General features: G+C 42.3%; 1 protein-coding gene across 1 annotated transcript in view; it reads right to left on the bottom strand.

Annotated features, from left to right (window-relative positions):
- kif6 (kinesin family member 6) overlaps positions 1-21,131 on the bottom strand; it is a 177,414-nt gene that overhangs the window by 136,368 nt on the left and 19,915 nt on the right. The window contains exons 4-6 of the mRNA XM_023995100.2: positions 19,893-20,040; positions 17,996-18,105; positions 9,983-10,112 (exon numbers count right to left, since the gene is read on the bottom strand). Of these exons, the coding sequence (XP_023850868.1) occupies positions 9,983-10,112; positions 17,996-18,105; positions 19,893-20,040 (388 nt within the window). The remainder of the gene's footprint in view (positions 1-9,982; positions 10,113-17,995; positions 18,106-19,892; positions 20,041-21,131) is intronic.

Genomic DNA, 21,131 nt, shown 5'->3' with positions numbered 1-21,131 from the left:
CCTGAACTATTATCTTCAGCACCTAACTATGTTAGCTAGCAATCAGGCTAAGAAGCTAGGTAGCAAATTGAGTCACACAAATTACTGTGGTCATTTCTAGATAACTGCAGTGCAACATAACCAAAGCAAAAAAGAAACTTTTTCTAAACAGATCAATTTGAAGAGACAAAGTAGATGGACATGACATTTCCTTAACATTCTTTGCGTTAACCCTTGGTGAGAGTCAACAAAGCTGTTGCTTGACTCAATACTGTTAAAGCGGCTCTGGCCTCGCAATCTGCTTTGAGACACGGCAGAGGCCGGATCATTCCGGCGATTGTGATAGGGAGTTCGATGGGAATTAATGCATATAGCTTTTCCTTGCTAATGTCAACTGGAAAAGTACAGGCATAAAGAAGATGTGTTTAATTAGTTAATTGATTAGTCATGTCCATGGCAATCAGTCTGCACAATAAACAACCCGAAATTATTTTATTAAGGATATACTCCTACTGTACACTTGGAGTGTGATAGAGACAGTGTCCAACAGTTAACCGTTATTATTGTCCATTGAAGAATCACGGGTGTTCAAAAAACAGGTTACAATTTCCGCAAAGTATTCAACTAATTTTCCTTGATAATGCTTTCAAACATAAGATTGGCAGAACTTCACTAAAGAGCAAGAACATGTCTGTATTGTAATTCTATTTGCAGAATACCTTGAACATGTGACTAGAGTCTGGTAACAAATTTGCACTATAAACTTGGCCCGCCACAGGAGTCGCTAGAGCGCGATGGGACAAGGATATCCCTGCCAGCCAAACCCTCCCCTAACCCGGACGATGCTGGGTTAATTGTGCGGCGCTAATGGCGGCGCTCCTGGTCGCGGCCGGCTGCGACAGAGCCTGAACTCGAACCATGATCTCTAGAGCCACAATGGAGTGCCTTAGACCACTGCACCACTCGGGAGGCCCAAATTTGCACTATAAACTTGACTGAACACAGTTCAGCGACAATGGATGATTCTGCTCTCCATCTTATCGGTACAGTTATAAATATTAGTAGTATTTTTGGGGACAAAGTGATATTCCTCCTCGGCTTCTCTCAGCTATGTAGACAAGTCATCAGCCAGAATCGCCCGTGAAAAAAAAGAGTATAAATTATCCAAAGAGGTTAACATGGGTGGAAACCACCCGAGCCTTTGTTGTGGCCTGCACACAGCCGGCGTCTAAGCCGGATCATTCTGTCGATTGTGATAGGGAGTTCGTTGAGAAGACATATATCTGTACTTGGGGCTGTGCGTCAGTCACTGGGGGCTGATACTGTCATGGTTCATGTGGGGTCGAATTACATTATGAAGGGCAGCTCAGAACAACTGAAGATGGATTTTAAAGAACTGACTGGGTCACTACTCGACACCAACAAATGCCCCATAATATCTGGACCTCTGCCCACACTAAATCGTGGCATTGAACAGTTCAGCAGACTTTTAGCCCTCCATAACTGGCTAAGAGACAATTGCAGCTCCGTGGGTGTAACATTTATTTACAATTTTGATACCTTCTGGAAACAAAGCTCGCATCACAAGGGGGTTGGGATCCACCCAAATAATTTGGGTTCCTGGATCCTTTCACAGCATTTTAAGGATGCGTTGAGACTATGACATATCAGTGAGCCAAGTACAGATCATTTAATCCCTACCATTGTGTCGCTGAGTTGTCATAATGTTTCAGCAAATGTACATTATCCCAGGGGCATTGGAAGACACAATGTAAGGCACCTAATTTATGTCCCTCTTACTGCCCTGAATGCCTACAGCTATTGTCTGCAGTAATCATATAACTATGAACCGCAGTAATACTGTTAGTACTGAGGTGGTGTGCACTAACAGGAAGTCCACTGTGTGCAGCTTCCCGGAGTTGCCTCTTCACTGTTGACGTTGAGACTGGTGTTTTCGGGTACTATTTAATGAAGCTGCCAGTTGAGGACTTGTGAGGTGTTTCTCAAACTAGACACTCTAATCTCCTTGTCCTCTTGCTCAGTTGTGCACCGGGAACTCCCACTCCTCTTTCTATTCTGGTTAGGGCCAGTTTGTGCTCTTCTGTGAAGGGAGTAGTACACAGCGTTGTACGAGATCAATTTTTCCTGTGTTGTCACTCCTATTTGCCATATCTTCAATTTAAGCCTTTCAAACAAAATCCAGGTAGAATCAGGAATTCCCCAGGGCAGCTGTCTAGGCCCCTTACTTTTTTCAAACTTTACTAACGACATGCCACTGGCTTTGAGTAAAAAAAGTGTGTCTATGTATGCGGATGACTCAACACTATACACGTCAGCTACTACAGCGACTGAAATGACTGCAACACTTAACAGAGCTGCAGTTAGTTTCAGAATGGGTTGCAAGGAATAAGTTAGTCCTAAATGTTTCAAAAACAAAAAGCATTGTATTTGGGACAAATCATTCACTAAACACTAAACCTCAACTAAATATTGTAATGAATGTGGAAATTGAGAAAGTTGAGGTGACTAAACTGCTTGGAGTAACCATGGATTGTAAACTGTCATGGTCAAAACATATTGATACAACAGTAGCTAGGACGGGGAGAAGTCTGACCATAATAAAGTGCTGCTCTGCATTCTTAACAACACTTTCAACAAGGCAGGTACCACAAGCTCTAGTTTCATTGCTCCTGGAGTACTGTTCAGTCGTGTGGTCAGGTGCCACAAAGAGGTACTTAGGGAAATTGCAATTGGCTCAGAACAGGGCAGCACGGCTGGCCCTTGGATGTACACAGAGCACTAACATTAATATGCATGTCAATCTCTCCTGGCTCAAAGTAGAGGAGAGACTGACTTCATCACTACTTGTATTTGTGAGAGGTATTAACCTGTTGAATGCACTGTTTGTTTGAACTACTGGCACCCATGCATACCCCACAAAACATGCCACAAGAGGTCCCTTCACAGTACCCAAGTCCAGAACAAACTATGGGAGGCGCACAGTACTACATAGAGCCATGACTACATGGAATGTGGTCTCTATTCCACATCAAGTAACTCATGCAAACCTTCAAATTAGATTGAGAAAAAAAACGGATAAAAATACACCTCATGGAACAGCGGGGACTGTGAAGCAACACAAACATAGGCACAGACACATGCATACAAACACACAATAACATACACACTATACACACACGCACACAAAGACCAGGGATGTTTTCCAATGCCTCGCAAAGAGGGGCACCTATTGCTAGATGGGTAAAACTTTCAAAAGCAGACGTTGAATATCTCTTTGAGCATGGTGAAGTCATTAATTACAATTTGGATGGTGTATCAATACACCCAGTTACTACAAAGATACAGCCGTCGTTCCAAACTCAGTTGCCAGGAGAGGATGGAAACCAATCAGGGATTGTACCATGAGGCCAATGGTGACTTTAAAACAGTTACAGAGTTGAATGCCTGTGATAGGAGAAAACTGAGGATGGATCAACAACATTGTAGTAACTCTACAATACTAATCTAATTGAGTGAAAAGAAGGAATCCTGCATAGAATAAAAAATATAACCAAAACATGCAACCTGTATGCAACAACGCACTAAAGTAATACTTCAAACAATATGGCAAAGCAATTAACCTTTTGTCCTGAATACAAAGTGTTATGTTTGGGGCAAAACATTACTGGGTACAACTCTCCATATTTTCAAGCATAGTGGTGGCTGCATCATGTTATGCGTACGGTTCTGGTCGTCAAGTACTGGGGAGATTTTCAGAATAAAAAATAAACAGAATGGAGATAAGCACAGGCAAAATCCTAGAGGAAAACCTGGTTCATTAATTGGGAGATTAGTTCACCTTTCAGCAGGACAATAGCCTAAAACACAAGGCCAAATCTACTAAGGAGTTGCTTACCAAGAAGACAGTGAATGTTCGCGAGTGGCAGAGTTATTACAGTTTTGACTTAAACCTGATTGAAAATCGATGGCAAGACCTGAAAACGGTTGTCTAGCAATGATTAACAACCATTTTGACAGAGCTGGTGTGCAAAATAGTGGGCAAATGTTGCACAATCCAGGGCCAGAATCCACAATGTGTCTCAGAGTAGAAAATTGGTCGTAAATACTGAGAATAGAGACATTTTACTCCTACTCCTATGGGTAAAAATAAAAACTATGCATGAAGCCTCTTTAGTCGTGAGTCCCACCTAGTCGACAGATATTTATGACACCTCATGAGCTTTACTAACCAGTTAAGAGTTACCAGCAGGTGTCGTGATAATAGAAAAATCTCAGTGGAGTCAGTGGTTCCTACGCCACTTGCGATTGCTTTGGAGTTGATCAATAAATGATCTAGACCTACATGCAACAGTAACTCTTGTGCATTTGACAATGATTTCACATGAATTGCATAAATACTTATAACCACTACGCTAAAAAATAAACATGTTTTTCTTTCGATTATTTAATGACCTACATTATATTTCAAGTTCTCGCTTTGGAGCGCTATATCACGTTGTCCACAAATATGCCTAAATTGGGCATGCCTATAAATTCGGCAATTGAAGGCATCTAGGGCTTATGTTAACTTTGATTGTGTTCAATTCAAACGTTGCATCTGGAGTATTTCTCCTGTCTTTCTCCTGTCCGGTGTCCTGTGTGAATTTAAGTATGCTCTCTCTAATTCTCTCTCTCTTTTGTTCTCTTTCTTTCTTTCTTTCATTCTCTCTTTCTTTCTCTCTCTCGGAGGAACTGAGTCCTAGGACCATGCCTCAGGACTACCTGGCCTGATGACTCCTTGCTGTCCCCAGTCCACCTGGCCGTGCTGCTGCTCCAGTTTCAACTGTTCTGCCTGCGGCTATGGAACCCTGACCTGTTCATCGGACGTGCTACCTGTCCCAGACCTGCTGTTTTCAACTCTCTAGAGACAGCAGGAGCGGTAGAGATACTCTGAAGGATTGCCTATGAAAAGCCAATTGACATTTACTCCTGAGGTGCTGACTTGCTGCACCCTTGACAACCACTGTGATTATTATTATTTGACCCTGCTGGTCATCTATGAACATTTGAACATCTTGGCCATGTTCTGTTATAARCTCCACCCGGCACAGCCAGAAGAGGACTGGCCACCCCTCATAGCCTGGATTCTCTCTAGGTTTCTTCCTAGGTTCTGGCCTTTCTAGGGAGTTTTTCCTAGCCACCGTGCTTCTACACCTGCATTGCTTGCCGTTTGGGGTTTTAGGCTGGGTTTCTGTACAGCACTTTGAGATATCAGCTGATGTAAGAAGGGCTTTATAAATACATTTGATAGATTGATTGATTGATTGTATGCAATGTTGTATGCAACATTATCAGCAAGCAACTTGATGACTACTGTGCTAAAGCGATTTAGAGTTGTTAAACGGGAGTGACGAGTGCGAGAAAATGAACATTAAATTATCTGGCAACAGCTCTGGTGGACATTCCTGCAGTCAGCATGCCAATTGCATGCTCCCTCAAAACTGCACATTTTAGAGTTACCTTTTATTGTGCCCAAGCACAAGGTGCATCTGGGTAATGATCATGCTGTTTAATCAGCTTCTTGATATGCCACACCTGTCAGGTGGATGGATTATCTTGGCAAATGATAAATTCCCACGAACAAGGATATAGACAAGTGTCTGCACAAAATTTGAGAGAAATACTGTAAACTGTGTGAGTATTGCACATTTCTGGGATCTTTATTTTCAGCTCATGAAACATGGGACCAACACTTTACATTTCTATATGTTTCTATTTATTTTTGTTCAGTATATATAACCATGCTAGCTAGCTTGCTAATTGTTTCAATGCATGTTCTACATATGAAATAACAAGACACAAAATAAACTTACCGAAGGTGTTTCCCGATGTCCTCCTTGTTGTAAAGGTAACGTTAGCTAGCTATCTAGACTAGTCAGTCCCAATGTGAGATAAAAAGGCTCAGTGGCCACTAGCTCGCTATCAAAAATGGAAAAGTGAAATAAATAAAAAATAAATCGAGCTTTTCATACACTAGCTGGCTGTAGTTAGCAGAAAAAAACGGTTGCATCTCTGTATTGACAGCTAGCTAGCTAACAAAAACTCAGCGAAAAAAGAAACGTCCCTTTTTCAGGACCCTGTCTTTCAAAGATAATTAGTAAAAATCCTAAATAACTTCACAGATCTTCATTGTAAAGGGTTTAAACACTGTTTCCCATGCTTGCTCAATGAACCATAAACAAGTAATGAACATGCATCTGTGGAACAGTCCTTAAGACACTACCAGTTTACAGACGGTAGGCAATTAAGGTCACAGTTATGAAAACTTAGGACACTAAAGAGGCCTTTCTACTGTCCCTGCTCATCTGTGTGAACATGCCGTAGGCACTCTGCAAGGAGGCAAGAGGACTGCAGATGTGGCCAGGGCAATAAATTGCAAAGTCCGTACTGTGAGACGCCTAAGACAGCGTGGACAGCTGATCGTCCTCGCAGTGGCCGTCCACGTGTAACAACACCTGCATAGGATCGATACATCTGAACATCACACCTGCGGGACAGATACAGGATGGCAACAACAACTGCACGAGGTACACCAGGAACGCACAATCCCTCCATCAGTGCTCAAACTGTCTGCAATAGCGTGAGAGAGGCTGGACTGAGGGCTTGTAGGCCTGTTGTAAGGCAGGTCCTCACCAGACATCACCGGCAACAATGTTGCCTATGGGCACAAACCCACCGTCGCTGGACCAGACAGGAATGGCAAAAAGTGCCCTTCACTGACGAGTCGCGGTTTTGTCTCACCAGGAGTGATGGTAGGATTCACGTTTATCGTCAAAGGAATGAGCATTACACCGAGGCCTGTACTCTGGAGCGGGATCGATTTGGAGGTGGAGGGTCCGTCACGGTCTTGGGCGGTGTGTCACAGCATCATCAGACTGAGCTTGTTGTCATTGCAGGCAATCTCAACGCTGTGCATTACAGGGAAGACATCCTTCTCCCTCGTGTGGTACTCATCCTGACATGACCCTACAGCATGACAATGCCACCAGCCATACTGCTCGTTCTATGCGTGATTTCCTGCAAGACAGGAATGTCAGTGTTCTGCCATGGCCAGCGAAGAGCCCGGATCTCAATCCCATTGAGCACGTCTGGGACCTGTTGGATCGGAGGGTGAGGGCTAGGGCCATCCCCCCAGAAATGTCCGGGGACTTGCAGGTGCCTTGGTGGAAGAGTGGGGTAACATCTCACAGCAAGAACTGGCAAATCTGGTGCAGTCCATGAGGAGGAGATGCACTGTAGTACTTAATGCAGCTGGTGGCCACACCAGATACTGACTGTTACTTTTTGACCCCCCCCCCCCTTTGTTCAAGGACACATAATTCAATTTCTGTTAGTCACATATCTGTGGAACTTTTTCAGTTTATGTCTCAGTTGTTGAATCTTGTTATGTTCATACAAATATTTACACATGTTAAGTTTGCTGAAAATATATGCAGTTGACAGTGAGAGGACGTTTCTTTTTTTGCTGAGTTTAGGTGTACTAGCCAATTATTTTAAGCCGCTAGCTCGGATCTAAAAAATGAGGATGAACTGTCATTCCAAAACCGGTTGACCAATAGAGGGGCATCAATGAATGTGTCAAAACTTTGCAAAAAAAAGGCAGCGAAAGCAAAGGGCAGGGTAATATAACTAAAAAAAAAAGATGGAAGCTTTTCATCGCAATTGCATTATCATTTAAAAGGTTTCAAAGATATATATTTTTGCATTAATTTATCATTAATTTGTTCTTGCCTTTCAAAATGACTTCCTTGCAACATTATGTATTTGGCTCTCAATACTTTTGGGTTAATGTTTTGCTTTCAATATCAGTATTTTGGATTGCAATAATAATTTTGTTCTCGATTTAAAAAGGTTTGCTTGATTTTAAGGCACAAAAGTAATTCCATGGTCCTAAAGACATTAGGCAACGTTACCATTGGGTCCCTTTAGGCATATTCACACTGCACCTTATCCCAGGGCTCAGAACCTCTGTAGCCCTGGGCTAAGGGAGATTTTAGGCTGGGACTAAGCGAGTGTTCACATTTGCACATTCTAAAATGGGCTCGCACCAACCGTAGCCCAGAGCTAGCCAGCTCTGCTCCAGAGCAGGGTTAGCACCGACTTTTCGGGGCTAGCCCCAGAAACACAGTGCCAAAATAGCCAGTGTGAAACAGGGTTAAGAACAATGCCCAGAATGCTCACTGTCCAATCAAAAAAGCTGCACTGTCACCTAATTTACATATATTCGTCATGCCTGTAATGCATTCTGCACGCTATTTTGTTCAGTAAATTCATATTACTTCATCCTTGCAAAAACATTGGTTGCTATGCCTCACAAAAATGGTTGCTGTGCAGGCTGGCTAACGCCTTCAAATTTAGCCAACTAAAGCTACAAACTCTACAGCTGGAAGGGGCGGCAAACGCTCCATTTGTCAGGTTTTGGCCAAGACTGTTCGGGTTTTGGTCACTAGATGTCCCCATTGCACCTTTTTTGTACCTTTTGTTTTTCTTGCTCTAATTATMGTTTGCACCTGTAGGTCATTCCCTTGTTAGTATTTAAACCCTGTGTGTTCCTRAGTTCCTTGCTCAGTGTTTGTAAGTTAGCACCCAGCCCCAGCCCAAGCCTTGTTTTATWCAGATATTTCTCTTGTTGGATTTTCCAGAGGTTCTCTGGTTTAGTTCTTGTGTATTATTTGAGTAGTCTTTTGAGGTTTYTTTTTCCCTGCTGTTTTTTACCACTTTGTGGAGTTTCTTTTGTATTTTGGAGGATTTCCATTTTGTGCCTTTTGGCTTTATTTTTGGACATTGTGGATTTAGTTTCTTTYCCTGAAGATTTTGTTCTTTAATTAAACCACCATCTCTAGTACTGCTGTGTCTGCCTCATCTTCTGGGTTCTGACGATTATTAGTGACTGTTTCTCGCACCGGGTCTTGACACCATTTGTCTGTCTTTATAACTTTTCTATTTACATTTAATTGGATATATCCATTAAATAGTTTTGCATGATTTCACCTGGATCAGAAAAGTTGTATTGATGTCTCGTTTGTGGTCAGCATTCTCTGTATTGTGGCAAGATCGAATTTCAAAAGTGAAACATTGTTTCGTAGGTGAGACAGGCAGGCAGCAAGATTTACACAAACCATCACTGTTGCAAATCAAATGCGAGGCTAGAAGCAAAAGGAAATAATGTGCTAATAAAAGTCTCATTACTTATAACATTGTGTCCAGTGCTTTGGAATACAAGTGTGAATCCTTAGCCCAGGGCGTAAGCTTAGCCCAGGGTTAATAAATGCTTGTGTGACCACAGGCTAGCTAGCATTGTGAAAATACCTTTTTAAGGTTTTGGCGAGATGTTTATCCCACTGACCTTCTGGGAACGTTCTAGGAACATTAAACATGACGTTAACCTCGGGGACCATAAAAGGGACGTTCAGTACAGATAGCAGTATAAACATTATAATAATGTATTTTGATGTCCACTATGGAACAATCAATGACTATAAATGGGTTGTTTCAGACAACTCCTGCATTGTTACAGACAGAACGTTACAAGGGTCTTAGAATGACCATTAGGGAACATTACAAATAGGTCCCTATTTGGTTCTGACAGAACTTTATCTTTGAGAAAAAGGGAGATTTTTTTTTATTGGGAGTGTTCTACAAACCGGGTACTAGACAAAAACCTCGACACAACGTCCCGAGGACGTTCTAAAATCGCCCTTGGGGACATCCCCGGAACAAACCGGGAACTAGAGAAAACTTCAAAAGGACCAAGACACAACGTCCTGACAACTTAAGCCAAACATTTAATCATGTTCAGAAGACGTCCTAATGACTTATTTTTGTTTGCAGTGAAGAAGTAGTATGACCAATAGTATGACAAGCTCCATCAAAGTTTAAATGTTAGTGGATATATATACTTGTAAAGCTGCAGTCCTCCAAGCCCTTGCTTCCATCTCCTTACCTCTGCAATCATGCGATTGGTGTCTCCCAGGAAGAGCAAGTTGAGAGCCTCCTCCTCGTTGGCTGATTGATGGAGTGACAGGTTTCTCAGATGTATGTTCTGGTCCGGGTCTTCCATGATGGTAACTTTCCTATAGAGGCAAGACGGCAAGCACACACACAAATTTCACCAGCCTGAGATAATGTTCATATGAAAAAAGTGCCTCCAATCAACAAAAAAGGGCTTGCAATAGGCTGTTCATAATATCTGTTCAAAACTCAAACTCCAAAAGGGATCCATAGTGAGTAATGCGAGTATATAACGTATTCCTTTTCGCTTACTGTAATTTTAGCTTTATGTGAATTTGTGATATCTTAAATATTTGTGATTTATACATCATAGAAAATTGGCCTAATGACACTAACTCCACATTGAGGTTATTTAATAAGGTTACATCACCACCCCCCCCCCCCCCCCCAGTGGCCAGCCTTCAATCCAAACAAACTGCATCTGCCCCAAATGGCACCCTACTCCCTATATAGTACACTACTTTTCCCTATATAGTGCACTATTGGTTCAAAAGTAATGTGCTACATATGGAACAGGGTGCCATTTGGAACGCAGCCCAAGACACTGGGCTACAGCTACCCTAGCTTGCTGTACACATGCTGTGTCTACCCCATTCCCAGATTATAATGTGATAGACAGACACAATCTGTATGCGTTCCAAATGGTACCATATTCCCTTTACTGTATAGTGCACTACTTTTGACCAGAGCCCTATGGGTGCACTATGTAGGGAATAGGGTGCCATTTAGGACGCAGCCTCTGAAAAACAAACAGTGGATGAGTTATTGCCCACATCAAGTGACATCAAATAGAGATGGCTTGTACAGATGCTGGGTGTCACTTCCTAGGCCACCACCGGTAAAAACATCCCACAGGATTGATTGACTCACAGGGTCGAAGAGGATGAGAGGGCTGAGTGAAAGTTTGAAATCGTGCAAATAGGTGATTGACATGTTGTTGGTACAACGTCACACAATGTAGGATAGTTCTTGACCTTCCCTGCTAATGTTCGGTCATCAACGGTCATGATGACTTTACTGGGGTGCTATCCTTCTTAGCTCCCACTGGATATTACTGTGTCCCGATTCACTTGTATTAAAAATGTGTATGTATTAAACAATGGTGGATAGTACCTCCAACCAATGCTTGCTGACACCAATCCATGATCGTACCTTGGAAATTGTTGGAAATGGGTTATCATTGCGGGATCTTGTTTGACTTGTGAAATGCATTTTGATTCTTCATTACAACATTCACAAATGTGAAAATGGACATGACTACTGAGTCAGAATGCAATGACAAGGAACACTGTAGGACAGGGATTCCCAAACCTTTTTGGCCCACGACCCCATTTTGATAGAGTATCTGAAAATTATAGCAACCCCAACCATGTGAGAAAAAAAATTAAGTAATTAAAAGCCAATGTTAACTATTTTATTTGGGGCTATGGTAGTCAATTGGAATCTAACAGCATTTCTGATTGTCTTCTCAACTCACCATCACATATTTCTAATGTGGGGCTATGACAGTCAATTGCAAATTAGTCTAACATAATGTATCTTCTCACCACCACTAATGAGATGGGTGTTCTTGATGCACGTCTCGTAGGAGCTTCTCAAAGTCAGGGGGTGTGGTCGACAGTGCGCACCTCATCTCTGCTGTCACATCCAACCTACATAGATATTTGATTTTAATGCAGACGAGAGCATTGAATCCAGCTTCATGCAGATATGAGCTGACAATATAATGCTGCTCGTGTTAGAAACATGCACAGCTTTTGAAAGACTCTCCAACAATACTTTTTTCCTCTCTGAATCGGTCACTCATCTGTAGAATATTTCAGTATTTCCCCTGCATGCTTGCATTCCGTTTTCCAAATATGTCTGTTATATGTTTAATTTCACAGAAAGTCAACCAAGTCTGTCTTTTTACATACATTGTGAATGACAACGTTTCCTCTCTCAATGCAAAACATCTTTCCAACACTCCCCCTTGATAACCACCAAGCCTCGGTGTGAAATAGAACGTTGTCATGCTCTGATCCCATATCTCCACATAGTTTTGCAAACAGGCGTGCGCGCAGTGGATGTGGTTTGATGTAGTTTCTAATCGAAGTTACCTGCTGCAGTATATCTCAGAGTTCTGTGCTCAGCTCTTTTGCCGCCAGTTGCTCTCGGTGTATCATGCAACGCATTCATATGGCAGAGGGAGACGCACTAGAGCGCAGAGAGGCGTGCCAGCAGTCCCACCATAGATGGAGCCCCATCTGTGCAAAAGCCCACCATTCGATCCCATGCGATGTGTTTTTTGTCAATATAGTCACGTAGCACACTGAACATCCCGTGCGCCATTTCATGCTCATGAATCATGAGACATAACAATATGTCCTCGTGAATAGCATCCGCCGACATGTATAGTGAGCAATAGACAATGCATGGGGATCTCGGCTCTCACAGCTAACATCCATTTGGAAAGCATTAGCTGGGGAGTTTCTTGTTCAGTCAGTTTCCTTCTTGATTGATAGCAATAGCATCAATTCTTATAGTGTGCAAAGCTGTCAACAAGCCAAAGGGTTGCTACTTTGATGAATCTCAAATATAAAATATATTTTGATTTGTTTAACACTTTTGGGTTACTACATTATTCCATATGTGCTATTTCATAGTTCTGATGTTTTCACTATTCTTATACAATGTAGAAAATAGTCAAACTAAAGAAAAACCCTGGAATGAGTAGGTGTGTCCAAACTTTTGGATTTTAGAAATTCTCCTGCAACTCATTTACATATTAGGCAACCCCACATTGGGTCGCGACCCCTTGTTTGATAACCGCTGCTGTAGGAGAAGCTGAACCATGGTGAAGTAAATTGATTGCAACCATTGACAGAATAGACATTGTTTGGCATTTCCTTGACGTGAGGCTACTTAGTGCCCGACCTCTCTGCCTCCCGTCAGTGTAAATAAACAAGCCAACTCACTGAATGGAGGGCCCGACTGAAAGAAACATTTTCAAAACCTCCACATGACTCAAATGGACTGGGAAATCTCTCTACTCGGGATGGGGGGGTTTGCACACTTCTGTTGGCTCGTGTGCTACAGTACAACCTAGAGACATTGCTATGAAGGCGGGATGAGGGAAGTTGCTAAAACCCATGATCTCAACATCCCTCAGGAGATGGACAGAATAAAAACCAGGCAGAGAGAGAAAAGAGAAAGAGAGAGAGAGCGAAAGGGAGTGAGGGAGAAGCCGAAAGAGATACCAGGAGGTTCTTCAAGCCACAGACCCATGATGTCAACATCGCTCAGGAGATGGAGAGAATACAAATCAGGCAGAGAGAGAAAATAGAAAGAAGAGAAATGAAGAAGAGAGAGATAAGGACAAAGAAAGAGAGAAACAGAAACCAAAGGGTGTTAAGTACCGCACGCACAAACGCCACTCCAAAAGTTGGAGAAGAGAAATCAAGAAAAAAAGAGAAAGAAACAGACGAAAAAAGAGAGAGAAAGACAGAAAAACAAAGATCAAAAGGCAGAGAAACAGAGAGAGCGGGAGAGAAAAAGAGAGAGAGAGCACAGACAGCTTCTCCTTGAAACAGGAGTGTGGCCAGCGTGGTCAACAGTGGGCACAGTCTATTTAACAACGGCTGTCATCTGTGGGTCCTCAAACCGAGAGCCGAATCTCCCACGAATGGAGAGAGAGGAGGCAAGAGAAGTTAAAAAAGAAAAACATGGACAGGGACTAAATGCACAAACCCTGTTAGGCCTTTTTACACTGAGTGTAGCACAATATTCCCAGGGTGGCACAAAGCCACACAATGCATGCAATGCAAAAAAATGTCTTCAATAAAAATGAGAAAGAGAGAGAGAGAAAGAAATAAAGGAGCGAGAGGTAGACAGATAAAGAAAGAGGGAGACACCACAAAAGGAAGCAGCTGGCGAACGAAGCTCTGCATAAATGCCCGCCCACATGCAGCGTTGAGAAGATGAAAAGGAACATCCATTTCCGTCACACATTGCCATTTATCAGTTAACAATTGGTGGCGGGACATTTAATACTGGAGTCCCATAGGGCTCTGGTCAAAAGGAGTGCACTATATAGGGAATAGAGTGCCAGTTGGAACACTGCCGGAGGCTTCACAGAGCCAGCCTGACAGACGAGAACCTGTCATAAGTTCTAAGACAAGGATTTTAAGGCTCCATGTATAAATCTAGGTATAAAACATAATCAAACTCAAATGGGGGTATTGCCTCTGAAATTAAACTTGATTAAGACAAAGCGAGTAGTATGGTTAGGTGAAATTGTTTTATATTGTTTGGTAATAGGACTTTTGAGTATGACACTGTATTTCCATTATATATGACACTGTATTTCCATTATATATATATATAAAGGGTTTAAACACTTTTTCCCATGCTTGTTCAATTAACAATAAACAAATAATGAACATCTGTGGAACGGTCGTTAAGAAACGAACAGCTTACAGACGGGAGGCAATTAAGGTCACAGTTATGAAAACCTAGGACACTAAAGAGGCGTTTCTACTGACTCTGAAAAACACAGAAAGAAAGATGACAAGGGTCCCTGCTCATCTGCGTGAACGTGCCGTAGGCATGCTGCAAGGAGGCATGAGGACTGCAGATGTGGCCAGGGCAATAAATTGCAATGTCTGTACTGTGAGAACCCTAAGACAGCGCTACAGGGAGACAAGACGGACAGCTGATCGCCCTCGCAGTGGCAGACCACATGTAACAACACCTGCACAGGATCGGTACATCCGAACATCACACTGAAAGGTACAGGACGGTAACAACAACTGCCCGAGTTACACCAGGAACGCACAATCCGTCCATCAGTGCTCAGACTGTCCGCAATAGGCTGAGAGAGGCTGGACTGAGGGCTTGTAGGCCTGTTGTAAGGCAGGTTCTCACCAGACATCACCGGCAACAAAGTCGCCGATGGGCACAAACCCACCGTCGCTAGACCAGACAGAACTGGCAAAAAGTGCTATTCACTGACGAGTCGCGGTTTTGTCTCACCAGGGGTGATGGTAGGATTCGCTTTTATCGTCGAAGCATTACACCAAGGCCAGTACTCTGGAGCGGGATCGATTTGGAGGTGGAGGGTCCGTCATGGTCTGGGGCGGTGTGTCACAGCACCATCGGACTGAGCTTGTTGTCATTGCAAGCAATCTCAACGCTGTGCATTACAGAGGAGACATCCTCCTCCATCATGTGGTACCCTTCCTGCAGGCTCATCCTGACACGACCCTCCAGCATGACAATGCCACAAGCCATACTGCTCGTTCAGTGTGTGATTTCCTCCAAGACAGGAATGTCAGTGTTCTGCCATGGCCAGTGAAGAGCCCGGATCTCAATCCCATTGAGCACATCTGGGACCTGTTGGATCGGAGGGTGAGGGCCATTGCCCCCCAGAAATGTCTTGGAACTTGCAGGTGCCTTGGTGGAAGAGTGGGGTAACATCTCACAGCAAGAACTGGCACATCTGGTGCAGTCCATGGAGGTGATGCACTGCAGTACTTTAATGCAGCTGGTGGCCACACCAGATACTGCCTATTACTTTGTATTATGACCCCTCCTTGATCAGGACACATTATTCCATTTCTGTTAGTCACATGACTTTGGAACTTCAGGTTATGTCTCAGTTGTTGGATCTTGTTATGTTTCATAAAAAATATTTACAAATGTTAAGTTTGCTGAAAAAAAAAAACACAGTTGACAGTGAGAGACTTTTTTTTTTTTTGCTGAGTTTACCCATGTATATTATATATATATATACACTGCTCAAAAAAAATAAAGGGAACACTTAAACAAACACAATGTAACTCCAAGTCAATCACACTTCTGTGAAATCAAACTGTCCACTTAGGAAGCAACACTGATTGACAATAAATTTCACATGCTGTTGTGCAAATGGAAAAGACAAAAGGTGGAAATTATAGGCAATTAGCAAGACACCCCCAATAAAGGAGTGGTTCTGCAGGTGGTGACCACAGACCACTTCTCAGTTCCTATGCTTCCTGGCTGATTTTTGGTCACTTTTGAATGCTGGCGGTGCTTTCACTCTAGTGGTAGCATGAGACTGAGTCTACAACCCACACAAGTGGCTCAGGGTAGTGCAGCTCATCCAGGATGGCACATCAATGCGAGCTGTGGCAAGAAGGTTGCTATGTCTGTCAGCGTAGTGTCCAGAGCATGGAGGCGCTACCAGGAGACAGGCCAGTACTACGGAGACGTGAGGAGGCCGTAGGAGGGCAACACCCCAGCAGCAGGACCGCTACCTCCGCCTTTGTGCAAGGAGGAGCAGGTGGAGCACTGCCAGAGCCCTGCAAAATGACCTCCAGCAGGCCACAAATGTGCATGTGTCTGCTCAAACGGTCAGAAACAGACTCCATGAGGGTGGTATGAGGGCCCGACGTCCACAGGTGGGGTTGTGCTTACAGCCCAACACCGTGCAGGACGTTGGCAGATTTGCCAGAGAACACCAAGATTGGCGCCCTGTGCTCTTCACAGATGAAAGCAGGTTCATCTGGGGGAGATCTTGCGTGGAGCCCCAGATCGAGGGAGATTATCAGTGGTCTTGTATGTCTTACATTTTCCTAATAATTGCTCCCACAGTTGATTTCTTCAAACCAAGCTGCTTACCTATTGCAGATTCAGTCTTCCCAGCCTGGTGCAGGTCTACAATTTTGTTTCTGGTGTCCTTTGACAGCTCTTTGGTCTTGCCATAGTGGAGTTTGGAGTGTGACTGTTTGAGGTTGTGGACAGGTGTCTTTTATACTGATAACAAGTTCAAACAGGTGCCATTAATACACGGTAACGAGTGGAGGACAGAGGAGCCTCTTAAAGAAGAATTACAGGTCTGTGAGAGCCAGAAATCTTGCTTGTTTGTAGGTGACCAAATACTTATTTTCCACCATAATTTGCAAATAAATTCATTAAAAATCCTACAATGTGATTTTCAGGATTTTTTTTCTCATTTTGTCTGTCATAGTTGAAGTGTACCTATGATGAAAATTACAGGCCTCTCTCATCTTTTTAAGTGGGAGAACTTGCACAATTGGTGGCTGACTAAATACTTTTTTGCCCCACTGCATATATATATATTAATAAATAACACACAATGACCTGATAGAGAAAGAGAACACAGCAAAGGAAAAGGTACATATAAATGTACCACAGTATAGTAGATGTTAGGTAGACATGTATAGTTTGTATTAAAGGGGCATTCTGGAATTGGGAAAACAACAAAGCGGTCCACTGCCACTGTTTTGTTAAACAGATGAGCAATAGGGCTGGAGAAATGTAACCATTCAAATTCAGAGACAGAGCTATGGATGCAAGGGCTGACCGTCCATGAGATCAAAAGTATTGTTTAAGCCTACAGTGTTTGTTTACAATTGCATTGTTTACAAACAATGTACTAAAACAGGTCTACATTTTGGGATCTGATGGGATACGACAGTTGAACAAAGCTCATGAGGCATTTATAAATTCTTCAAGACTCAATGGCTAAATATAAAAGTCATGGATGTACCAAGCCTGTATTGAGTGGCACTCCAGTCTCTTTTCACGTAATTTAACACCTGATTTACTTAACAAAGGGGACATCTCAATAGGTGGTCTCGGTAAATCATGACATAACACAAGTGGGGGGGTTGGGCCTTCCCTCTTTTGTTCTTCATTGCTCTTCTATTGTTCGTTAAGCAAGTGGGGAGGTCGATGACATCACGTCTTCCCATCAGCCCAACTCCTTGAATGCCCTACTCCATGAAGTTTGCAGTTGTGTCTTAAAAACACTATTTTGCTCAAAAAAATGTTTTTACCCTTTCGTGTGTGTACTTTACTGCATTTATACTTTTCAACGGGAAAAGTAAAAAAATCACTGGAGGACTTCTTTAAATGTACAGGCCTAATTAGAGTAGAGTAAAGGAAAGAAGGAGGTACTGACGGTAGGTCCTCCAGGCGAGAGGCCTCGTGCCGGGGGTCCAGCAGGTCATAGCCCACCTCGTTGTAGATCTCCAGGTAAGAGATGTGGGTGGTGTACACCATACTGCTGTCCTGCAGATGTCCATTATAGCAAAACAAGACAATACAATGACCCATTTAGGTGATTATGGTAACACATTTGAAGGTATCTTCATAAGGACTTAACACATTCATAAGCCATACATAACTGCTAATAAAATAGTTGTAGTGTATGGGATATCCAAACTCATTTAGTTGCAAATATAAGTTAGTAATGATTGTTAGATTTTTATCTCTCTTATCCAGCTACAGAGGCAATATATCAAAAGCCAATTAACACGTTCATTCTTGGCTTCTTCTGGGTATGATTAAATTGGATATCATGCCATTTTCTGCATTTATGTCACTCACATACTCTGGCTAAAGCTGGCCTATACACTAGTGGATGTGTGCAACAGCCTAAACTTGACTGAAAATGGGTGTATTTTATTTACAGGCACCCAAAGCAGTTATATGATAAAAGCAGTCTCAACTGGAGTGACCTGGAAAAACTTGTGAGTGAGATGGAGGAAATTTGTTAACAGCCTAGATGCTTCCTGAGGTCTAATTTTCACTTAGTCGTGCATTTATGTCGATGGGAGACTGAAGGCAGTGGTGGAAAAAGTATGCAATTGTCATACTTGAGTTAAAGTAAGGATAATAGAACATTACTCAAGTAAAAATGAAACCCAGTAAAATACTACTTGAGTAAAAGTCTAAAAGTATTTGGTTTAAAAATATACTTAAGTATCAAAAGTAAATGTAATAACAAAAATATACTTAAGTACCAAAAGTAAATGTAGAAATTATTTCAAATTCCTAATATTAAGCAAATCATTTTCTAGTTTTTTTAAATTTACAGATAGCCAGGGGCACACTCAAAAACTCAGACATAATTTACAAACGAAGCATTTGTGTATAGTGAGTCCACCATATCAGAGGCCGTAGAGATGACCAGGAATGTTCTCTTGATAAGTGTGATGAATTGGACCCTTTTCCTGTCCTTCTGGGTGTCAGGGTATGCAGTATGCAGTAAAAAGTACATAATTTTTTTAGTAATGTAGTGAAGTAAAAGTAGTCAAAAATATAAATAATAAAGTAAAGTAATGATACCCAAAAAAACTACTTTAGTAATTAAAAGTATTTTACACCACTGGCTGAAGTTGATATTGTCCTCCTACAAAGACACTGCGCTGTGAGCGAACGCAGAGCAAGTGAAATTATAATCTGCAGAGTGACTTATGTTGTGACTTTTATTTAACAATTTCCGTGAGGTGAAACTTTAGCTTAAAAGAAGATTTAGTTACAGAGTGATTAATATTGGCAACCCACAACTAAAATCTTGCATAATTGCATCAGAAGCTCAATTTATGTTCTGGGGGAGACGTGATACTAGAACGAGGAGCAGAAGTAGGGAGGTAGCTCCACCCCCTTTCTCTGCAAATTTTGGGCAAGTCTATGGGTCACATGTCCCCTCTCCTTGCAAAATTTGAAAGATGCAAGCACTGGCGAAATTGTGATTTGTCCAAATGATCAGTGTCAAAAAAAAATCACTACGCCTGAATAAAAGTTCCACATTAGATATCATTTATGTTACCTACCTCTGTCCACAAGCGATGACAGCGTGACAGATGCACCCACACACAATGCGAATCGCGAGGTACAGTATCGAAACTCCCGCTAATTAGAATTTATCAGTGTGTTAGCTCACAGCTCAGCTGTTTTTTGTGTGGGGAAAATGTTGTCCAGTGAAAATGTAAGTAGAAGGGCAAATTCTCCCCTAAAGGAGTAAATCGGCATAATCCAAAATTACACGGCGTTAGGTCCATCACACGACTGACCTGGCTGAAGTGCTGGTAGAGGTAAGAGAGTGTGCGAGGGATGATGCCCCGGTCACTGTAGCGCTCAGCGCCTCCTGTGATGGTGAAGGTCTTCCCGCTACCAGTCTGGCCATAGGCAAAGACGGTACCATTGTATCCCGACAACACACTGTCCAGAAAGATCAAGAACACAGTACAAACACACTTCACAGTAACTACACAGGTAATCGTACACAAAACACTATTCTGCTGACTTTAAATCATAAGAGTGGAAAGAGCAGGTGTTGTTGTACCACATTGCTCATCTCCTATGTATATACTATATTCTATACCATCTGCTGCATCTTGCCTATGCCGCACTGTCATCGCTCATTGATAGATTTTTATGTACATATTCTTATTCATCCCTACATTTGTGTGTACAAGGTAGTCGTTGTGATTTTGTTTGATTACTTGTTAGATATTGCTGCATTGTCGGTACTAGAAGCACAAGCATTTCGCTACACTCGCAATAACATCTGCTAACCATGTGTATGTGACCAATACAATTTGATTTGATTTGATACTGTTGCATCCAGCCCACATACTGTCCAGACAAACAAAAAACAACATCAAGCTCAATTTGGCTTCTGGAGGGAGAACTTAAAGAGACATTTCACTAAAAAATGTAAGTTTGTGAAATGTATTCAGACCTCAAAAGTAGACTAATGTCAAGCTGAAACCACATCTAATGACATCGATTGTGTAGATCTAGCTGTATGCCTCACTTAACCACTAAATGGAAAATATGAGTACTGTCTAATTTCCTAGTTTAATGTGGTCCATATTTTTCCCATTCATTTGGGATTGAAACATATAGGCTAGATGGATCGACACAACCAATGTGATGGGACGTGGTTTCAACTTGACATCCTTCAACTTTGGAGATCTGAAAACATCTCACAAACTTTGGATCGAAAGTGTAATGTTCTTTTATCTAGCAGGTAAGACAGAACCTGCTGTCTTTTTGCAAATACAATGGTGTAACTATTCTATAAAGTACAGAGAAAGAGATGCCTCACAAGTCCTCAACGTCAACAGTGAAGGGTGACTCCGGGATGCTGGCCTTCTAGGCAGAGTTGCAAAGATAAAGCCCTATCTCAGACTGGCCAATAAAAACTAAAGATTACGATGGGCAAAATAACACAGACACTGGACAGAAGAACTCCGCCTAGAAGGCCAGCATCCAGGAGTCGCCTCTTCACTGTTGACGTTGAGACT

This window comes from Salvelinus sp. IW2-2015, linkage group LG10 (genome assembly GCF_002910315.2).
Source record: "Salvelinus sp. IW2-2015 linkage group LG10, ASM291031v2, whole genome shotgun sequence".
NCBI lineage: Eukaryota > Metazoa > Chordata > Actinopteri > Salmoniformes > Salmonidae > Salvelinus > Salvelinus sp. IW2-2015.
Note: the sequence above shows the minus strand (reverse complement) of the source record. Positions and strands in the feature narration are given on the sequence as shown.